General features: G+C 30.6%; 2 protein-coding genes across 9 annotated transcripts; one reads left to right on the forward strand and one right to left on the reverse strand.

Moving 5' to 3' along the window:
- Positions 1–790: 790 nt before the first annotated feature.
- On the forward strand, positions 791–10,501 carry LOC111287479 (uncharacterized). 8 transcript variants are annotated; one of them, XM_089759520.1, is made up of 23 exons: positions 791–931; positions 1,017–1,235; positions 2,145–2,175; positions 2,349–2,533; positions 2,912–3,071; positions 3,349–3,445; positions 3,709–3,878; positions 4,095–4,261; positions 4,611–4,799; positions 4,963–5,052; positions 5,274–5,363; positions 5,999–6,142; positions 6,355–6,437; positions 7,507–7,648; positions 7,748–7,831; positions 8,246–8,407; positions 8,491–8,578; positions 8,671–8,748; positions 9,226–9,292; positions 9,398–9,494; positions 9,686–9,802; positions 9,887–9,943; positions 10,123–10,501. In XM_089759520.1, exons 1-23 carry the CDS (start codon positions 818–820, stop codon positions 10,270–10,272), a joined length of 2,781 nt encoding a protein of 926 aa, XP_089615646.1. In that variant the 5' UTR covers positions 791–817; the 3' UTR covers positions 10,273–10,501. The 8 variants fall into 8 exon arrangements, 6 of the variants coding, with proteins under 6 accessions (XP_089615646.1, XP_022733807.2, XP_089615647.1 ...); XM_022878072.2 differs by having other exon boundaries at positions 5,274–5,351; XM_089759521.1 differs by having other exon boundaries at positions 2,349–2,506.
- Positions 10,502–12,727: 2,226 nt separating this feature from the next.
- On the reverse strand, positions 12,728–13,175 carry LOC149519119 (uncharacterized). Its single transcript, XM_089760211.1, has 2 exons — positions 12,994–13,175; positions 12,728–12,917 (listed from the first exon to the last, which is right to left on the reverse strand). The coding sequence occupies exons 1-2, from the start codon at positions 13,173–13,175 to the stop codon at positions 12,728–12,730; spliced, it is 372 nt and encodes a 123-aa protein (XP_089616337.1).
- Positions 13,176–23,766: the final 10,591 nt, after the last annotated feature.

Genomic DNA, 23,766 nt, shown 5'->3' on the forward strand with positions numbered 1-23,766 from the left:
AGCATTCTTCATGCAATGCAAAATGTACAATTATTGTTTCTTTTTTTATAAAGGAAGGCACAGTTTTAGAACATATTTGATTATTCATTTATTAGTATCGTATAAAATTTTAAAAATTTATATATTCATATTATATTTTATACGAAAATTACATATTACAATTCGTATCAACATGAAATATATATTTTTTGTTTTATTAAACTTATATATGATTTTTATTAAAATTTTAAATTATATCACTTTTATTTTGTTATTGTATTATTATATCATATTTTAGATTATTAAATCTATTTGGGAATAGAGAAATTAATTATAAATATTAAAATTTAAATTTCAAATTTAGTAGATAATACTTTTAAGTGTTATACGATTATTACATGTTAGATGGATACTGCTTGCATTTAAGATAAAATATGAGAAAATAAAAAATAAAATAATAAATTAGTAAATGGGTGAGAAATTAATTGATTTTACTTTATAATAGCTTTGGAAAAATAAAAAAATTATAAAAAATAACCAAATTATAAAAACATTTAAAATTTAGCTCATTTTTTCATTGGTTGGATTAAAAAAATAAAAAAATAGAAAAAGAAAACGTTGGGAACTTTAAAGGGCCAGAAAGGCCCATGTAGAAAGGAAAAGGAAAGGGCTAAAGGCCTAAAGGCATTCAAAGGTGAGCGAAAAGTATAAGAGGCAGAAGAAGTAGACAAAACGGTGCCGTTTTAGCTGGGTCGAAGAAGGGACTCCAAGGAGAAAGCATCAAAAGAGCAAGAAGAAGAAGAGTGGCTCCGCTGAGCTGAGAGAGCAAGCATTTCAAATGGAGTTCAGAGCTCGAAACTACATCGCAGAAGAACAATCCCACGCGCTTCCTCGATCACGCGCCGCTATCCACCCTCTCTCTTCCCCTTCTCCTCCGACTCACCTCCGCCAGGTCCAAGTTCTCCTTTGTATTTCCTCTTTTATTCAATCTCTCTCTATCTTTCCTTTAATTACAGTTTAAGAACATATCATCGTAGGTTGATGATAACGTCGAAAATCGAAATAACGAGGAGTTCTTCGATCCGCTTAGAGCACCTGATTCTAACGCACCGGTTAAAATCGTCGATGGACGAGATTCTGAGAGTAGTTCGTATGGAAACGACGATTCTGCTCAAGTTCAAATGAAAGAATGGACCTCATTTAAGAGATTCTTAATGCAGAGATTTCCTGTTTCCAAAATGATTTCAATTTCTTCTGTAAGTTCATTGAATTTGTTTAGAACTTATATTTTAATTTTGATAATCGGATGTGTTTGGTACACAAGATTATAATAGGATAGGATAAGATAATATTATGAATAAGATTAGATTAAATAAGGATTAGGATAGGATAATTTATTTATTGGTCAAAATTATTCTTTATCGAAGTTTTTATAATTTAAATTATTGATATAATTTTTAGGGGTATAATAGAAACTATAACTTCAATTCCATGAATTAAAAATAATCCTCTCCACTTTGGGAAGATTGAATCATCCTATACCAAAGGATGATTAATCCTCCTTGTAATCTTATCCCTTGCTTTAGATACAAACCAAACATAATATAGGATGACTATCATCCTATCTTATCCATCATCCTTTGCACAAAAATGACCAAATAATTTAGATTTAGCTATGTGGCATTATTTTAAAATTGGATTACTATATACTTGCCATGTGTCAGTTTAAGTAATTATGTCACCTTTTATTGATTTGATGAATTCTTATTCTATATACCGTTTGTGGAGTTTAAAATCGCCAGAAATGAGTTTATATGATTAACACTTGTCTGTGTAAGTAGTTGTTAAGTAGTTTAAATCCGCTTGTGGATTTTTAAACTCCGGCACGAGTATATGGGATAATAGTTGTAGTTTGATATTAATATTTTTATTTGTAGTTAAATTGACACATGGAAAGAATATGAATTCAGTTGTGGAGCTTTTAAATTCCAATGCCAATGGGGGAATATCTGTTTTCTTTGGTATGAAGTTTGTTGTGAATATTTGGTGTCTTGCATAAGTTTCCCCTTCATGTGTCTTATAATTAGATTTTTGAAACTATACCACTTGTCACCTGATTTTTCTATTTTTTTGGTCATGACTTTGAGACATTTTTCTTCTGACAGATGTCCAATATGATAGTGAGAGGTGGAAAAGGTATGAAAGTTTCTGTTTGTTTCAATTTGTTTTTGTCAATTTATTTATTGATAGTCATATGCTTTTAGGTATTAGCAGTCAGCAAGTCAGCATGATGCTGTTACTGTTTATTTTTTTCCCCATTTAGTTTGAACTATATTCTGATTGTAGCTATTGATGAATCTAATTTGTAGCATATGAGAAGTATTCAACCAGCATGCATATGGAAGAACTGAATGATCCACAAAAATCTTCAGAAGAGGGTGCCAAAGTTATCACATGGCGGGAATATGTATCACGATTACATGAACTGAAAGAAGAAATAAATGGTGCTTGGCACAATGAAGATCGTGTAAAATCTTTGAAGTTGTCTATAAAGGTCTAATGCTAATAAAATCTAGGTGTAGAAAGGACCAAATATCTGCATAGTTGGCTAGGTTTTTATCTAAAGCCCTCCAAGTTATACAATTAGTTATATTGATGGTAATCATATGAGAATCTTAAATTCTGGAGGTACTTGATTATTAAAACCTAGCACACTTGCAAGTAGGTGGTCTCAGAATTTGATTACACTTGTTTCATTTCTATGAAGTAGTTAAATATTTAATATGCTCTTTTATCTTTATGAAGTTGAGTTGCTTGCCAACTAATATCAATCTGATGTGAAAATTAAAGGTCTGGGAATGATATTCTTTTATCTTGCTTGTATATGGAACTTTCTGGTATGTGCTTTTAAATTTTGTTCTCCTTTCTGCAGGTTGCCAGACTTCTAATGGATACATCAGTTTCAAATTTTTATCCAACATTGTTTGTCCTTACTACAGATGTATTGGACATGGTTGGGAACGTGGTATGGGAACGCATCAGGCAAAAAGCTGAGTTTGCTGAAGATGGAACCAAATTTTGCTCGTTACCAGGTTCGTATGTTGTTAATCTGTTTGAACATTCTTATTCTCTATTTCCTAGTTGCTTTCCATGTTTACTGATCCAAGGACTAATACACTGGTGTTTTTAGTTTTTAATACAAATTAGGGAACAAAGCACTATAGTCATTTATCTTTGAGTGCTTGCAATCTTACTTTCAGCTTTTTGATTGACTGTTGGTTTAACCCATAGTTTACAGTAGATTGTCAGTATTTTCTTCACTGTAGCAACTGGATGGTTTTACTGAAACTTTTTCTGGATTTATAACAGAGAATTTCAGAGCAAGTGATGTTTGTATTGATGCCAAAGAAACTTGCTATAATTGGTTTTGCAAGGTTGGTTCCATCCGAGAACTTCTTCCACGCATGTGAGGTTCATTTTGTATTCTCTTTTTTCTTTTAGTGCTTTAATAATTCTAAGGGATGCTGGTGATGCAATATTGTTCTTTTCTTTCCAGTTTTGCTTAATTTTGTTTGCTTGCTGTTTCTATTTGGCATTTACTTTTATCCTTTAGTTTTTCTCTTTTGTATTGTAAATTGTAATATAAAGTTACCTTTTCTTCCTCTTTGTGTCTCTTTCTTGCTTGTAAGCATGATTTTTACTGGATGGCAATTTGATATTGTATTTCAGTTATTTGGAGCTTGCTATTTTGCCTTGCTGGCGTTTTCTGACTGAACAACCAGCAGAGTCTCTTCAGCGCCTTGTTATGATGACAAGAGGGTTAGCAGATCCATTAGCATCTGCCTATTGTCGCCTGTATATTGCCCATCGTGCACAGAAGTTGCCCTTCTATGATACAGGTAGGTTTGTACTTTTATTTACACACAGATTTTCTTGTGTTGATAAATGATCCCTTTGTGTGAGCATATTTAGCATATTGCTTCTATAATTATCAGATTATCTTTAATCAGACTGAGGACATAGTATGGACTGGCTTTGGCTCAATCTTGTTTTGCTTTTCATATTCTAATTTCTATTTATTTGTTGGCATGACTTGTTTGGTACTGTTGTTGCAGGATATCTAATTACATGTGTTAATGACATCAAACTTATATTTACACAAATATCATCAGCAAAGGAAACCGCACATGGCTGTTTGGCTGACAGCAAAAGCTCACTTGTCAGTCTGATGGAACCAGCTATTGAGTTTATTATGAAATGCATATTCAATAATGCATCTCTGGTCAGTAATTGGGGTTTCATGTGGCAATAATATTTTTCTCAGAGCATCTGCATGTCTAGGTTCTAATTTCATTTTCAGCAAATTAAATTCTGTCAGTTCTTATTTCATTAATGGCTAATAGAAGACATTCTGGTGGTAAAAGCCAAAAGTTGTTGACCAGAACTTTGGAATGCTGATTTTGGATTATGAAACTTGTATAGGAATTTTTTGGATATATTGCTTCAAATTCACTGTTCTTGTCACCATTGGTTAGTGACAAGGTTTATCTACTCTGAATTGTTGCTGTTCCATGAATTAATTTTTCTTTGTGATTCACTGATTTTACAATGTTTACATTGTCTTTTGAAAGATGCGGGTGGGCAAAGTACTTGTGGAGCTTGGAATAGGGAGAAGTCAGGAGGAATTGTTTGGTGGTTCATCATGTGTCTCAATTGTTCTTCATCATTTACTGAAGGAACTTCCGACTGATGTCGTCAGCTCTCATGCTGTGGATATCCTTCATCTTATTAAGTGCAGCAATGATTACTCCTATGATCAGGTACTTTAATATGATGAGGAGACTTGTGCCACAAGCCTTTGCAACCATTTTAGAGCAAATAGTTCTCTTTGTTGCCTTATCCTTCACTTTGCTCTTTTTATTTATTTTTGGTCCTGATACGCCTTATTTGAATCTTTACTGATATTCTTGTTTGTTGGAGCAGTGTTTGAATTACAGATTGCTTGGGCTTAGGCTGTGTGAACAGATATCTCAAATTGGCTCCGTAGATGATATTGTCAATGAAGTTATTCTGGTATGCACTGTTTTCTGTTTCCTCACTCTATGTTTGGAATTTGCTTCTCTTGTTATTTTACCATTCTTGTATCTTCCTTTACTTTCATAAATTAGTCTCATGTTTTTCTAACGTAAACATTTTCCTTTCTGTTTTTCCATATTGAACACCTTTTGCCAATAAACCACACATTCAATATTGGTTATGTTTATTTTCTTGGTGTATTTATTCTGCAATGTCAGGTGGTTTCTCAATGTGGGCTTGATGAGTACCTGAAGGTTATAGATGCTTATCTTGATATTGTTCTTCAAAATCAGATGGTAATTGTCGAGGTGCTCTTCACTATATTATTGATAGGCAGCATTTTCTTTGGCATTGCCTTTTTAATGCTTAATAAACTGTAAATTCTTGTAGTGCTGATTCCCTTGGGAACTTCTTCCCCTGGGCCCCAAAATGGACCTGTTCTTTAATTGTGCCCTTCTGGCCTTCTCCTTATCAATAATGTCCTTTTCTCTTTGTGGCACTGATGAAGAAATTTTGACAGTTTCATGTCAAAATGGTTGCAAACTTCTCAGCGCATTAAAAGTTTAAAGATAATATTCCAATGCTATACTTCCTAGAAATTATGAATCTTCACGTCTTCGTCATCCTGTTGCTTCACTCAAAGTTAATGGCAAACTTGCTGGGGTTTGCATTTGAGTATGTGTTACATGCTGCAAAAAAGTTCTGACTTGGGCAAGAAAATTTAAGGGGAAATGAAATTACGAATTTCAATTTTCATGATAGATGCAAATCCTCAGTTGTAGCAGAACCATGGTAAAAATTCTTCATATAAATGGTGTGTGATTTGGACTTGTATTTAATGTGCTTGCCCAATAACATTTCTTTCCCTGTTTTGAACAGTTTCATATTTGGCATTCATTTGCTATAATAGATATATTTTCTCCCAATCCATTGATTATGCCAGGATGGCCATCTAAAGACTATTTTGGAAGGGATTTCAGAGTTAGCATGTGATCAAGTGATTGCTGAAGATGAACTAGCAGGCTTGCAATCCATCTTGGTGAAGGTTCTTTCTCATTTTGAGGACTTGGAAGATGTGTTTTCTTTGGTAATCTTTTGAACAAATTTCTATGTTAGACATTCTTCATCCTTGGTTTGTTACCCTCCCCCTTCCCCTCCATCAACTTAACTTGCCCTATAAATTTGCTGAGAAATAGTAACACTTCAGTTGTTTTATGTTTGTGTAGCATACCTTAACTCAATTACAAAACTATATTGTCACACACTGATGAAGAGTGGCTGCAATTCGTTATTTTGTAGAACCATTTCCTTCAGATCTTAGATTTGATGCATGGGAGCTCTCGTAGCATTGTCAATATGCATATACTTGATATGGCTACAAGGTAAATTTAATTAGTTTGTCTTTTGGTCCTGACTAATGTAGCTAAGGCCTTATCTTTTTGTTGCTATTTATTACTGTCTTGGGCTATCCCTTACTTGCCTTGATCTATCGTAATCTGTGGCCTGCCACTGCATGTGTATGACTCTTGGACTGGTTTTTATTCACTATTGACTTGTAATATAATATCTTAGTGAAAACCATGCTAGCTAAGCATGTGTGTGTTACCTGAATATTTTTGTTTGTTTTTGTGAGTTGCTGAGCTCTTGCAATGGCTACATTGCATGTTAAAAATAGCATCAGCACTAGGCGAAGTGTATAGGTTATGCATCCTTTGGAACATTTTAGTCATATGTACGTGAAGTTGCTTGAGCTTTCTATTTTTCCAGAATGCAAAGCTTTTGAAATATCATCTTTATTTCATAGGTATTAACAATGATTAGTTCTCTCATAATGTGACAATCAAAGCAGCCCAATACATAAAATTCTAGAAACACCGTTACTAAGGCTGGCCTTCATATGCCTTCTGACAATTAGGTGGCTGTGTTCTAAGTAGGTCTGACCTGCAGGCTACATTGATTCAAGTTATTGAAACAAGTTATGATAGGCAGCGCTGCCATAGACGGAGTAGAAGGGAGCCAGCATCTTCATAATGTCCTAGCATGATGGATAGGGCCTTTATTAAGTGGCAGCAAGCAACATTCTCCTTAAGTAGTATGGTTTTTTACTTAGGTTTCAGCATACAAATGCTAGCTAGCTGAGCTAGTTCAGCTTTAGAATTTTGCCATATTATAATATTTGCATTGCTGTCCTTGCCCCTTCTCCTATAGACTTTACCGGGTTTTTATCTTGCATCAGTTTGTCAGCGTGGGGGTTGTATAAAACTTTCAACAACTAAAAGAGATTTTGAAAACCTCGTTAATGAGTGTCTTCTGTTGATATTTGTTAAGTTGCTTGTAGCGTTGATCTGTATTCTTTTTCCTTTTGTTTATTGGTGCAGAGTATTTGTGTTTTGTGTTTGAATAGTGCCACATCCAGCTTGAGTTGTATCTTATGCTTGAGTTTTTGGGCAGGAATGGTTATGTACGTGATCCAACATCCATACAGTTAATTTTTGAAATTTCACAGGAATTACATAATGATATTGATATTGCAAACAAGAAAAATGATGATAACCAACAGCAAGCACGGCTGATTTCCCACTTTGTCCGTATGGTATGTTTTTGGTTTTCTTGTCTGTTACGCTCTTGTAGGTTTTGAGTTACTTTTGACTATCAATGTCATCTGTCGATGTTGTCATTGCTTCATTTTTAGGTAGACCATGGGACAGAGTATGAACAGCATTTAGCATTTCTCGTGGAATGTCGTGGGGCCTTTAGCAGCATAATTGAACTTAAGGTATACTGTTATCTTTCTCTCTCTGATTTGATTTTGTTAATCATTTTGTTAATGGAGATAATGTGTGGCGGAAGGATTTATAAGGAATGCGTTTGTTTCATTCAAACTTACTTATCACGAGAAAATGGCACATTGGATTAACAAATAGTTGATGAAGCAGCAGTCAGCTAATTTTAAACTGAGGCCACAACTTAATGTATAAATATTAAAGTGTGAAACCGTTGCATTGGTTTTCTCAGATGGGGAGCTAGAGTGCTGTCATGGCATTGGCTGTAAAGGAATCGTCACTACTTGTTCATGTGTTTGTTAAAGATATTATTCCATTATTTCATTAGTAAATCAGATTCTTATTGATTTCCATAAACTTCCCTTCGGTTTGTTATTCAGCATTTGATTTTTCATTTATTCTTGCAGGAAATTCTTGTTCATTCTAGCAATTTTTTAGCAACTAAAGCTCTTAAAGATGGTAAAAAGCATCTCAGTTTTGTAAAGTCCTGCATGGCATTTAGTGAAGTCACAATTCCTTCTATTTCGGGTCACATCAAGCAATTACATCTTTATCTTGAGACTGCTGAGGTAATGTTCCCTTTCTCTAATAAAGTTTATCTAGTATGTTGACTTAACTATGAATCTGGCTCATTCATATGGCTATATATTAGGTTGCACTGTTAGGTGGTTTAGTTTCTCATTCTGATGGACTGATAGATTCAGCACTTGACTGTTTACAGAGTTTTGATCGGATGGAAGGTAGTCTTTTTAGCATTCTTTTGTGTCTTTTCACATTTGATATAATAATAATTTAAAATTTTATGTAATTCATTAGCGATATTGTATTTTAGGCTCTCGAGCAGCAGTTGACTCTGATGGGATACTTTCCTCCATTCGAAAATTATGCAGCCTCTTAATCATGGTTCCAGGTCATACATTGATTTATTGCATACTGAACTTTCTGTCAACTGCCATTCAATCTATGTGGAAACGGCAACTCAAATTCTATATCTTATATTTGAATGTTGCATTCAAATACCAGTCTGATTAACAGTTGCACACATGATTTTTGCTATGCATACTCTTGAAACAATAGCTTTTGTTGTCTAATCAATGAATTATTTGTTCAGTTTTGCTGATTCTTAATCAAATTTTCTAACAGTTATGACAAACTTATAAATTATACTCTGTGTAGGACAAAAGGAACAAGTCTTTTAGAGAAATATTGTAGTTGAATATTCCCAAGGAAATATTTACATTCTGCATTTTCTGTTTCATACATTGGTCCGAACGCCATATCCTTGTGTGAATTTAACTCTTACAATTTATCGAGTCCTCTGGTCCCAATTTCAACTAAAATGTTACTTTAATAAATGGATAGTGTCTGATTATTTTTACTTATTTAGATAATCCTGAAGTAGGAATTTTGCATATTCCAAAGAGCATATTATCGATCATTCATTCCCAGTCATGGTAAGCCCTTCTATTGCATCTTAAATGCTAAAAAATTTCCCAATAAACAAATATTCTTTTCAGTATCATTTGTTCTGTTATCTAATGTGATTAAGCATTTTTTAGGTCACCAAGAATGAAGACGAGAATATTCTGTGCAATAGTTTCCTTATCAGCCACACTTTCTCAAGGGAGGCTCCCATATCACGCATTTCATCCTGAGGTCCTTAAACTTATCTTCTATTTAATGGGTTTCCCATTTTAGGAGTTTTGAAACTTCATCCTTCGTATGATTTGGTCTGAATAATTGAAACAGGCATCAAACTGATTCTCTAAACCTGAAAACCTTACATTCTGTAATATAGATTCGATGTCATCTAAAATAAGGCTCAATGTGTTCCATTTTTTTGGTAGGTTATGGGCAACGATTTGTTATTCTTTGGCAATTCATCTTATGTGCATGAACTTATCTCATTGGCGGCATCTGTTCTTGAAAATCTTGTTGATGTTATTGAGCGAGAGCCTTCCCAGGTAAACATATTTTCAAAAATTTTCTGGTATTTAATCGATAGGCCATTTTATCCTTTCTATGGCTGACTTGTTATGCTGGACTAGGCTGCCCGTGGAAACATGTCGCTCGAAGCTTGCAACTGCATAGTATCATCTTTCAAGGTAGTTTCCTCTATCATCTTTTTCAGTAACTAACCTGATTTTCTTAATCTTAGCTTGACCTCATAGAAATCAAAGAAATTCTTATTGTGCCATCAATGGTAGTGCATGCGAGGCGCGATATCCAACCCACATTGTATGTTCCTGATAACACTACTTTGAGTTTTCTTTTGTTTGTGCAGATAAACGAACATGTATTACTCGTCTGCTCGAAACTGATAGAAATTGCCAAATTGTGTTTGAGTGCTAAGGACAAGTATCTCATCTCCACCATTAGTTTTCTGGACAAGAACTTGCCTGCTGCGACTGCCGCATCTTCTATCACCGTCTGATATACTCTAAAAAAGCCGTCGAAACCTGTAAATACACCAGAAAATATTCTTGGCATTCTTTGATTATTAGTGCAGATAGACCAGTTTATATCTGTATTACCCGTCTGCTCGAAACTGCCAAATTGTGTTTTAGTGCTTATTACAAGTAGCTCTTCTAGGGATGTAATTGAATTAAATCGAGCTAATATAGTGAGAAATTCAGGCTCAAGTTTGAGCTTGATTCAAAATTTGTCTCGAGTTTTAATTCTCAAGTTCGAGTTTGAAACAAAATTAAGCATTAATTTCCTAAGCAAGAACTCGACTGCTACTTGAGTATTAGTATCATTTGTACCACTAATCTTATTTCACCATTAATTTTTTGGATAAAAACTCAGTTTCTTGGATAAGAATTTGTCTAATACTTGAGCATTAATTTTCTGGACAAGAAATCATTTATTTTCTTAAAATCCAAAAATTTACAAATCAAATACCTCATAAAAAGCTTTAAAACTCTAAAAGAGCCGTTTAATATATATATATGTTCAAGGACAAGGTTGTGCGCCAAGAAAGGAGCAAGGAAAATCGTGGCTTTCAAACGTTTAAAGTTGGTCTTTGGCTATAATTTCCCAGGGCTTATCAACTGATCATCTTTTACTTCTACAAATTAATAATTTTCGCGTAGCAATGGCCTATCAGCTCGTTTTCAAAAGTTCCTTTTTTGTTTGTTTGTTTGTTCGTTCGTTCGTTCGTTTGTTTTGTTTTGTTTTGTTTTGTTTTGCTTTTTTTTTTTTTTTTTTTTTCATAGTCCTCTATTTCTATACTAACCAACAACGTTATCACTTTCTATTTATAAAGTAAATTGACAAAAATTTTTTTCTACTCAAATTAATGCTATAAATATATATTAGTTGTGGATTGAGTAATGCTAATATTAGTTTCTTCTAGTTTATAAAAAAATTGACACATTTGTTGATACAACCAATTCGGGTTCCATATATCAAATTAAATTATTTGACTTCTATATTTTTCCATTATAATGGTAAATATAGGATTAATTGAGTGAATTATGGTCAAACTAGGGCATGCACTCGGGAAGACATGATAGAAATTTTGGGCATGGGAACGTTAATCCCACTTAACTGCATTATATATATATATATATGTAGATATATATATATATATCTACATATATATATTTAGGGTGGTTTATTATTGCATTATTTTTTAGCGCATGTTTGTAATTTTAGGTTAAATTCAAGGTTAAATTTAATTTATTTATGTAATTAATTTTAAAAAATAACATTTAATATGTTTAGAATTTAAATATCAGAGCCTCTTCTTTTATCCTTAAATTATGAACTCATTTGTATAAAAAAAAAATTGTTGTACACTAAGTTGTTTGTATTTTCTAGCTATAAAAAAATTAATAATGGCTTTGAAATAAGCCAACCAATCCTTAATAAGAAAAGGTGAACTCCAAGGTTTGCATGTTTTGACTTGGCACCCGTTGGCTGTAGGCATGCCCAAGCTTATGTCCATAAACATAATTTAAGCCTTAATTTTTCCCTTTACTATAATCAAGAAAACTATTCCTTCACTTACCTTTATAGCAAGTTTTATTGCATGCTTATTAATTAGTTCTTGAAATGGATTGGGATAAAGGGCAATATGCATTAAGTGAGAAAAAGAAAAAGCTCATAAGTATATATGAATTAATCTTTTAACTTTTATCTTTTAATTTGTACTTAATAATCCCTTAACATAAATTAATTTTTTTTATTTGAAAGAAGGGCATACTTGAATATAAATAAAAAAATAAAGACTTATTTAAGTACAATTAAAAATATAAAAATTTATTTAAATAAAATGATAAAGTTTAAAGGTTCTTTTAGTATTTTAACTTATAACAAAATATTTTAATCTCGATCAAAATTTAATGATTTTAAGATGCATATAGTTTCAGCAAACTTCAAGATATAACATCCTATCTTTGATAATTTATTCATATTTACAAATGACGATCTTTTAAATTAAACTATCTGATCTAAATGATTGATTACGTTTGTAGACTTTACCCTAAACTCAAAAAAGTCTATTCGTGCATTAAACCAATTAAAGGTAAAAAGTCTATTTTGATGACATATATTCGAAACTATACATTCAACTTAAATTTTTAGATCATTCAATGAAAATTTTAAAGAACATACGTGTTTCAATCTCTTTAATGAGTTTATTTTCTAATCAAAAGGTCGACATTTTTAGCCCTATATAGTCAAAACTTGTCTATACTTTAATTTTTATTACTTTCGATTTTTTTAATAGATTTGCCCTTTTATTTAGGTCTAGGTAATACTATATAGTGTAGATTTTTTTTTTTTTAATTTAGATCCGCATTTTTAGCCCTTTATAGTCTAAATCGAGTTCAATTGTTTTTTGGTCTACAACAGTGCTCCTTCCATGGAAAGGATCCTTGTCCTCAAGGATAAAATGCAGGATACTTCTTTTGCAATTCGAACGGCAACTCCCAAGTAGCATCTTCTGGAAAAGAATTCGTCCATTCAACCAATACTTCAGTAACGGCTCTGTTTCCCCTTTTAACCATTCTTCTAGCCAACATCTTAGTTGGCTTGTTCACCATCGATCTATCACCATCCACAGCAGGTAAACTGGATTGCACCATTTAGTTGCCAACATGTTTCTTTAATTGTGAAACATGATATGTGGGATGGATTTTGGAATTACTAGGCAACTGTAGCTTTTATGCAACCCGAACAATCTTCTCCAAGACTATAGGGTCCAAAATATTTAGCAACAAGTTTGTTACAGCTCCTGTTCTTCACTGTTTGCTGTCTATAAGGTTGCAACTTAACATATACCAGATCTCCTACCCTGAAATCTCTGTCACTCCTCTTTTTATCACCCATGTTCTTCATCCTCGTTCGAGCTCTGCACAAGTAAAACTTCATCATTTTGATTGCAGACTCTCTGACTTGTAAGTTCTTATTTACTATCTCTACAATTGAATCTCCTTCTATGTATGGCAAATCTAGTGGAGGAGGTTGCCCATACACCACCTCATAAGAAGTCGAGTTGATAGTTGAATGATGTTGATATTATACCACCATTTTGCTAAAGATAGCCATCTTGTCCATTCCCTAGGAGTTTCATTTACCATGCATCTCAGGTATGTTTCCATGCATTGATTTACAATATTAGTGCGTCCATAAGACTGAGGATGATAAGTGTTGTATCGTATAAATTTGTGAATCTACCACTAGACATAGACTTAAAGAGTCACAAATAATCTTGTTTTATGTAAATGTGATTGGTCACCTAACTGAATTTATCTCATTTTAAAGAGGTTCCAAGCTTGACTTAGATATTTTTAAATGGTAGATTTTAATCTACGAAATCAGATTTTGGGTTTAAGAATACGGTTAAACATAAGGAATGTTATAACACTCTCACAATGTCCATTCAAAGAATGGTATAAATTTGATTTTAAGTTATCCAAGCCTTAAAATATTTTTGTAATTTTTCAAATAATTTAATTATAAAAAATTGATCCTAAAATTACTTCAATAGTTTAGTAGTAATTTAAGATAATTTTCTCACTTTAGGAGTATTCATATAAACTAGTGTTCCACTCTGAAGAGACTCCATTGTCGGATCCATTAATGTATTTTATTTAAAAAAATAATTAGTAAAATCTTTCAATAGTTTGATAAGATTTACTTTGATATAGATATACCAATAGTTTGGTAAGAATTTATTGTAAAATTATGTATGAAATTTATTTTAAGAAAATTTATTAAACCTTTCAATAGTTTAGTAAGATCCAATTCAATATTTAAATTCTTTAATAGTTTGGTAGGATTGAAAAAATTTATTGTTATTATATTTTTACAAGTAATTCATTCAATCCTCTAATATTTAGGTAAGATTTAATTCAATTTTTATCCTCCAATAGTTTGGTAGGATTAAAAATTTTATTATTATTATTTTAAAAAATTCATCAAGTCCTCCAATAATTTAATAAGATTTAATTCAAGATTTAAATCTTTTAATAGCTAGGTAGGATTGAAAATTTTATTATTATTAAAAAAATTATATTATGAAATTCTTCAATACTTTGATAGAATTTATAAAAAATTCTAAACCTATAAATTTTTTTTAATAATTTGATAAAACTCATGAATTTATTAAAAAAATATTATTTTTAACTCACAGTCTTTAAATTTTATTTTAAACATACATAAAAGATTAAAAAAAAGTGCAATATATGAATAAATTTACAAATAAACAAAATAAGAAAAATACCTTAATAGATGGAGGCACACCCAAAATTATTCTAGGACAAACTTCAAGCCTATTCCAAGTCTTGGCTGGCAAGAATCAAGGCCTAGTTAATTTAATTTTTGGTTAACTATTCAACATTTTGTCTTCCATGCTACTACACTGCATCTTTGAAATTTCATGGCAAAATGGTTTGGTATACACCAAGTTTGAAGCATGTGGACTTTAGATGGTCTCTTTTGCTCGTGTTTTCTTCATTTCTCCCTTTTTTTTTGTGTGTGTGGTTGATGGTGTTTATATAGGATCTTTTACTAGGAATTTTAGGGATTTGCATTAAATGGAAAGGATTGTAGATCTGATTATACACTAAATTGATTTTTTATTCTCTTTAAAATCAGTTTAATTAATTTCTAAAATTGTCTCGATTTTCCTTAATTTTTAGAATCCCTTAAAAATTTTCAAATTAAATCTGACTTAGATTTCCTAATTTGATTTCTTTTCAATATTCCTTTAATATTTGAAGAGATTGTGTTTTAGTTTTAATTGCCGAGATCATCTTTAATTAATGCTCAAATTACTCCATAAATTTCATTGACATGATTTATGATAAAAATTAAAAACTAGATAAATAAAAGACTAAAACATAAAAAAGATAAATAAATAAATAAGACAAACAAGATATAAAAAGAAATGTAGGAAATTAGACAATTGGGCTTGGATCATATCTAGGACCGATTGGTTTGAGTCATAGACTAAATAGGGTATCCATAGCTACCTTTTTTTGCATAGTTTCTGTGAGATATGAATTGTGTAAAGATATAGGTACCCATTACATCTGAGCCCAAGTTATTCAACTTTTTTCTTTTTTTTAAAAGTTCTTTGAAAATAATGGCATACAACTTTTTAAAAATTTAAGGATAACACTTGAAGGTTTTAACAATCATGCTTGGATATCTTATATATCGCATTTAAAGAACTTGAAGATTAAGACTGGAGATCTTACAAATCATTCATTGAAAAATACTCCTTTAAACAAAGGTTACACAATTAAAAAAAAAGCATCTAAAAGTTTTAAAAGATCATGCTTGGAGATTTTATAGATCATGTTTGGAAGACTTGTAGATTACACCCGAAATTATTAAAGATCATGCTTGGAGGTCTTACAAATCTCGACTCTAAAACAGATTCAACTTGAAAAACTTATGAATCTTGCTTGAAGGACTTAGAGATTACATCTAGAAGTCTTACAAATCTTGATTCTAAAACAGATTCAGGTCATAAAACTTACGAATCATGCCCTGAGGACTTAGAGTTATGTCTGGAGGTCTTACAAATCTTGACTCTAAAACAATCTTGAAGGACTTAGAGATTACATCTAGAAGTCTTACAAATCTTGATTTTAAAACAGATTCAGGTCATAAAACTTATGAATCATGCCCTAAGGACTTAGAGTTATGTCTGGAGGTTTTACAAATCTTGACTCTAAAACAATGTTACAAATCTTGACTCTAAAATAGATTTAGCTCGGAAGACTTACGAATCTTATTTGAAGGACTTAGAAATTACATCCGAAGGTCTTACAAATCTCAATTTTAAAATAGATTCAGCTTGAAAGACTTACAAATCTTGCTCGGAGGATTTAAAGATTATGCTCAGAGGTCTTACAAATTAAACTTCGAAAAAGCTCATTTAAAACAAATATTCAACCACTTTTACAAAAAAACGGATATCTAGAGGTTTTTAAGATCATGTTGGAGGTTTTATAAATCTAGCTAGAGGACTTTAAAAAAGTTTAACACTTTTAAAGATATACTCGAAAGTTTTATGAATAATTACCTAGAGGTTTTTAAGATTGATAATCAAAGTTTTTGATGCAACTTTTCTCCATAGTTTCAATTGGTCACTGAGATTTCAAGTATAAATTTTCAATATTTGTGGATAGTTGAAGCTTTTTTTCATTTGAAGCAAAGTTGATATTTATTTTTTTGAACTGGAAAAAAATATTTATCACTTGCATTAATGAAATATTTTATAAATATTTTAATTCTATTATTTTTAGTATAAAAATTAACAAATTGAAATTATAATGATAAAATTAAATATTCTCCCATCTCAAAATAATTGTCTCTAATTGATTTTTTGCTTAAATTAACTCAATTTTGATAATTATTTTTAATAAAATTATAAATTTAAAATGTTAAAAAATAAAATTTACAAGTTTTGAATTTAAAAATTTTTAAAATATATTTTTTAAAGTTTTAATTTAATGTAATATTTTAAAAAATGAAAATGAAAATTGAATTAATTTGAAAAAAATAATAAAAAATAATTATTTTCGGATGGAAAGAATATTATATTATAATATACTAACAAATTTGACTTTAATCTCAAAATTTTTAACTAATTTACTGTTAGCAAACCTCAAATGGTATTTGAATACAGAAAGAATTATTTGATTAAGTATTTGATGCATACATACTAATTGTGTTTAGAAAAATTTTTCTACTGTTAGATAAAACTAGATTAATTGGACCTAAGTAACCAAGCTCACTCAAGCCCAAGCTGTTTAATGAGATAAAATTAATTGATATGTACAAATGGACTCAAATTAAGCAAAAAACGTGATCTGTTTTAATTAATTTGTATAAAATTAGGTGTTTATAATACCATATCAGCTTTTTTAATCTTCTCTAATTTATTCAAACATACATATATATATGAATTCTCTCAATTTTCACTAGTGCTATTAACTTGATAAACCTTACAATTCTTACAGTTTTCTCTTAGATCTAGCCCTATTAGGACTCATAATATTTATAAGACTCATAATATTTATAAGACTTCCAACTTATCACTAAAAATAATTTTCCTTTTAAAATTTATCTTTTAAATCTTTTTGTCCATCAAATCGTAAAACTTAAAAAAATTTTCGAACAAATCTATTTTAAAATCTTGAAAGCTTTTAAAATCTGAATTAATATTTCGGATAAATATGTTCTGTGATTTCTTTATATAGGCATGTGGCCCTTTCCATGTTTAGATTTCGTTTAGTTATTTATTTCCTTATCACACAAAATAAACTAAAAGAGTAAATGGTTAGAGAGCTGAGATGGGGAATTCTGCATTTGTGTGAAAAATCAATATGGAACTATGAATTATCAAATAATTGTTACCTTATAACTAGAATAGAAAATCTTACTATATGATTTTAATTCTGATAAATTACTATAAGCAGTGGAGTTTCACGGCAAATACGGATAAATAATTGAGAAAAGAAAGAAAAATAAAGGGATCAATTAATTCAAAAGTGCATCAAAGATGCCATGTTCCACTAGCAAAAGCTGTGAAGAATATTTAAAGCTGACAATCTTGATGATGATAAAACAGTTTTATTCAAAAGTTCACACAAGCATAAAGAGAAAAAAAAAAATAAAGGTGTGAACTTAATTACCTTTGGAATCGTGGTTTAATAACAAACTAAAGATGTTTGGTCATTTTGTCTTCCCCTTAAAAGGATTTTAACAAGACCCATCCCTCTTGCCATTACACCATAGCTATCAAAATCAAATCGGATATTAAACTGTTCAAGGTTTCGAATGATCGAATTAATTGTTTAATCATTGGGTCAATAAGGTTAATTGTCAGTTTAATAAAAAATATAAATATTTTAAAAATTCAAAATTCAAACTCTTAACTCAATTTATAGTTTTATTCAACTATAAAACTATAAATTTTAAGGGATATTAAAAACTATAAATTTTAAAATATAAAATTCATAAAACAATTAATTACTAGTTAGAAATGAAATTACTTAACATTTTATTAAAATCATATTTTATATTTTAATAGTTAGAAATAATATTTATATTTTAATAATATAATAAATAATTATAAATAATAATTATTATTTATTTTTATTAAAATATAAATATTATTTATTAATATATAATAATTAATCTTTATGTAATAAAAAAGACGTATGTCTATACAAAATTAATGAAAAGGAAATATTTATTGTCATAATGATTTTATGGCTGTAATACGAATTTGAAAATAAAAAAGTCACCACCAATTTTTTTTTTGGCGGTGTGATTGGACGCTTTCTAAAACTTACATTTTTAATATAATCTTAAAATTTTTAAACAATAATTTTTAGGCATGCGAAAATAGTTTATGTTTGAGAGTCGGTTACGTGTGAGAAATGATTAGGACCCAACGACGCTTGTAAAAATATGGTATCAATTAATTATGTATTATCTTTTAATTTTGATAAAAAAATTTTAATTTTGGTATTTTAAAAAATTAATTTTCTTAATGTTCTTTATTGTAAAAAAAAAAACATATATATTTTTTATTTTTAGTTGTTTGCTTGAAAAATAAATAATAACCTTGCATATTGAAAATCTTATTCTTGACAGTTCATATTTATCTTCAATGTTTACATTTAATAAGTATATTGTAAAATATAATATCTATAATTAAAATCAAATAATATTATCTAAAAATTCATTTCTTATACTAAAATGAGAAATCGTTATTGAAAATTATTCTAAATGCTTTAGTACATTGACAGTTTTTTAAATAATTTTTTTTATCTAAAATCACTATTCAAATTTTTTTAGGATCTTATCCTTTAATATTTCATTTACTTTCATAATACGATGCACATGGATTAACTTATAATGTCGTTGCATTGTAAAAAAATTCATTCTTAGAAATGAAAAGTAAACGAGAGTTTTTCATATTGAAAATCATTCTAAATATTATAATACTTTGACAATATTTTTTTTGAAATAATTCTCACTTAAGGAATTCTCGGGAATCACTATTCGGACTTCTTAGAATCCCATTCTCGAAAGCTTGTGTTTAATTTTCAAGAATTTTGTGCATGCAATGCAAATGACAAAATTAATGCCCATATTTTATTTTCATTTTTTAATTAATAATTCTAATTTTTTGTTGATTTTTATCACTTGTTTTTTTTGAAGAAAAGGAAAATTTTTAATTTATTGAAAATTTTTATAAATGCTTCAATTCGCTAGTAGTATTTTAAAAAATCTTTTCATTTAGAGATTTCTAAAACCTCACTACTTAAACAACCTCAGAATCTCACCATTGGATCAAAAATTTCTTTCTCTCATTTTCTTTTTTTAAACTATTTTTATCTTTTTTTTAATTTAAAATTAACAAAAGTCTAGAAATTATTTTAATTATTTTTTAAAAGGATAATACATATTTTTTTGGAAATTTGAATACTAAAATGTGTAAACAAGAAAATAAATAACAAAATAATAATAAGCAAAAAAAAAAGAATGTAAAAATTACGTAAATCGACTGAACTGGGAGTGGTTTGCTAAGTCTGGTCCAGTTTAGATGAATTGGCATCAATTTAAGAGAGAAATGGACAATTCACTGGTGGTCTATTTGTTTTGGTCAGTCCAGAACTGGTTCAGCTAGACCAATTTGAGGCTGGCAAGATTCTTAGCTTCGATCGAGCACATGGACCCTGGGTTGGGTCCAGGCCGATATGTAGGTTGCTAATTTTCTCTCTTTTTTTGCTAACTATAAAACCCCTTTTTTTTTTTTTAAATTTCAATTCAACCATTCTTTTCAGAAAAAAAAAAGCTCCAAATTCTTCAAAAAAACACCAAAGTGCCTAGCCACCTTTAAACCCATATTCCGACAATCGGCTATCTTGCCGTTGCCACCCGTCGCTAGTGAATAGATTTATGTTTTTTCTTTTTTTTTTCTATCATTCCCTTATCCTTCTTTTCTCCCATTTTCTCTTTTCCTAGCCACGTCTACCTCCTCCTTTTGAATGAAACCTGAGCCTCTTCCTAATTGCTAGTCATCAGTGCTGCCACCAACGCATCATAGTTCTTCTCTTTTACAAGCCTACACTGCTTCCTTTTTTTTCTTGAATTTTTTGAAGAATCTAACTTTTTTTTTTGTTAAATAAGGTCATTTGGCATTGAGGTTCTTCCTCTCGAAGAGGACTGTGGTGCTTTTTTTTAAAATTTTTTTATGGATTTTATTTTATAGGTTTGGATGGGGTTTTTTTTTGTGGTTTTTAGGAAGGGGAATGGTGGTTGGTGATTTGGGCAATGGTGAGGGTGTGACGGTTACTTGTATGGTGAAACTAGGTTGTTGGCTGTTTGACAGTGGCTAAAAGGGCTGGTTTCAGTTGGTTTTTTTTATGTGTCTTCGATTAATGGGTCAACCAAGGCTGGTGTTAGTGCATGCGAGTTCCTGGTGGGGCTAGTGATAGTGTTGGGGATCCGTCAAGGCTGGTGATTGATTCTAGGTTGTTGGTGTTTTGGAAAAGGGCTGTAAAGGTCCTAGAGTGGGTTTTTGGTGAACATGGGATTGGCATGTGCATAGGTTGGCTCGTGTAAAGGTCGACGCATACAAGAGTCGATGTGGGTTAGAGATTGCTGCGGGCGAGGATAGCACATGCAAAAAGTGAGTTATGGTGTTGATAGATTACTAAGTAGTTTTTTTCTTTAGTGAAGGGAGCTTAGCTAAAGGTGCTTTTGTCACACCAAGCACTCCAAAAGAAGTAAGCAGGGTACTCCAATCTTACATTAGTATAAAAAGGGGTCACTGAAGTTTAAAAACGTTAGTGTTGCTGATAAGTTGATTTTAAAGAGAGAGGTTAATGGCCACATGACAAATGATATCATAGTAGATCCTGGATCATTCGATTTACACCAAACGCCTTGAAGGGAGGTAAGTATGGTGGTTAGCCTCTGTGATGAGGGTGTCACCAGGTTGGATATGGGAGAATGTCACGTCAAGCACTCCAAAGAGAGTAAGCAGGATACTTCAATCTCACATTGGACATAAAAAGAGGATCACTGGGGTTTAAAAATGTTGGCGCTGCATACCTTGATAAACTGGTTTTGAAGGGAGAGGGTAATGGTCATGTGACATTTTGGTGGGCTTGTTGTAAATGATGAAGGGATGTAGGCTAGGGCTAGGCTGGGTACAGACAAGGGTGGCTATAGTGCTTGGTGTTGTGTGTTTGAGAATGGCTATTGGTAGAGCTTGGCTTTGGCTATGGGGTTCGCGAGTGTAGGAGGGACGGGTTTCAACCTTTAGGTTATTGGTTTATGGAACAGAGGGCTGATGCTCAGAAGGTGCTGTATTGAGTAGGGGAAGGCTATGGTTTGGTTTTGGTAAGGATGCGGTTAAGGCTGGGTGAGGTGTTCGGAGGAGCGGTGTTGGGATCATACAGGCAAAGGCTGAGGTTCTGGTCGAGGGTGGTGAAAGGGCTTAGGGAACTTGGGTGTTTCTTATGATGGCAAGAGCTTGGTGATAGGGTTGGGGGTAGATTGGGTTTGGTGTTGGTGTGTGCGAAGACTGAGCTAAGTTGGTGATGGTGCTAGGGGTCAGCCAAGTCTGGTGCTAGGTGTGGTATAAGGGTGATTAAGTCTGGGACTTGGTGATTAGTGAGGAAGTTTGATGCTGGTGATGAGTTTCTGTGTGAATTTCCCCCAAGAAATTTTTATGTTTTCCCTTTAGTCTTTTTAATCTGTAAATCTCTATGATGGACAAAAATTGTAGGTTAGTGGAGCTAAAGCTCCTGATTGCAGAGTAGTGCTTGAGAATTTTAGCCTCATATGGCTTGAATTGTCAGCCTGATTTTTTTTGTTTTATGTTTTTCTGCCTTTTTTAATTTAATTTAAATTATTTTTTATAAATTTTCAATTAATTTGATAAATTGTAAATAATAATAATAATAATAATAATAATAATAATAATAATAATAAATGACTAATCCTAAACAAACTCGAATCAATCCAATTCGATTTAATGCTTAAACCAACTTAAATAAAAAATGCAAATTAAGCATAAAAATTGAATAAGTTCGAATTGATCCAGACAAAATTATGTGTCTACATTTATATTTATATGAAAATTAGTAAAAAAAAAAACTAAAATCACTTTTATATTTTCTATATGAATGTAGATTTTTCTATTAATTTTACATAAATACATTTTCTTTTATTAATTATTTTTTTATCATGATCAAATAATTAATCATTTTATTAATATTTTATTTTTATTAATTTTATAATTATTTTTAATTATGGTATCAATTAATAAAATTTTTTGTTAGATCATTTTTTTTTTGAAAATTGCTTATTTTTACACGTGTAAGTTTTTTTTTGCAATGTCATTATCTATATATCTCAAAATATATCAACATATCATTAATATAAGGATACATAGGCTTTTATGGTAGAAAATAAGAGTTGAGGGGCTTATGTAAATAAAATAGTAGTATAAAGACTTAATTAAATTATTTTGAATACTTGAAAGGTTTTTTTTTCATATTTTACCTAAATATATTAGTTGGTATTGAACTAATGCAATTAAAAAAAATTCCTAGTGTACTGCTTTATTATGTAAACTGCAAGTTTATAGTGGTTTAAAACAATTTAATTATAAAATTGATTTAATTACAGAATTGGACCAATTCCAACATTGGTTCACTAGTTCAATTGGTCAAACCGACGGTTTGATCGATTCTAATAATTATGCATTACAATTCCTTGAGAGCATCTTCATTTTTTTTTCTTCTTTTTCATTGTTTACAGAGAATACTTAGTTGGAATATTTTTCTTTTCCTTGAGATCATGATGAATTTAATTATTTACCTTCTTTCATTTATCTTAGACATGGTGATTTGTGTATTTGTATTGTATAAAATATTAAAATTGGTATATTCATGTTATATTTTATACAAAAATTATGTATCACAATTTATGTCAATATAAAAATATAAAATATATATTTTTATTTTGTTAAACCTATATATAGCTATTACTAAAATTATAAACCGTATTATCTTTATAACTTATTTTTATATCATATTCATATCATGTTACCGTATCTCTTTTAATAACTCATAGTTCACCTTTAATTGAAATATATATTATGTGTCTTAATAATTTAAGATATATTAAAGTCTATAGACTCTAGGGTAGTGTACAGACTTTAGCTAACTGTCTTCCACTTAAGATTTGAGTAATAAAAAATGGTAATAATAATCATAAAAAGAATCCAAAAAAATAAAAAATGTCTGTGATGAAACAAGAATTGCATGATATGCTTTCATACTCTAATTAAAGTATCTTTGGATATTAAAAAATTAAATATTAAAATTTTAAATGTAAAAAAGGTTTAAATATGAAATTTATTATGATATAAAAG

Source organism: Durio zibethinus, chromosome 4 (genome assembly GCF_047325235.1).
Source record: "Durio zibethinus cultivar Kanyao isolate XHJ-2024 chromosome 4, ASM4732523v1, whole genome shotgun sequence".
Classification (NCBI taxonomy): Eukaryota; Viridiplantae; Streptophyta; class Magnoliopsida; order Malvales; family Malvaceae; genus Durio; species Durio zibethinus.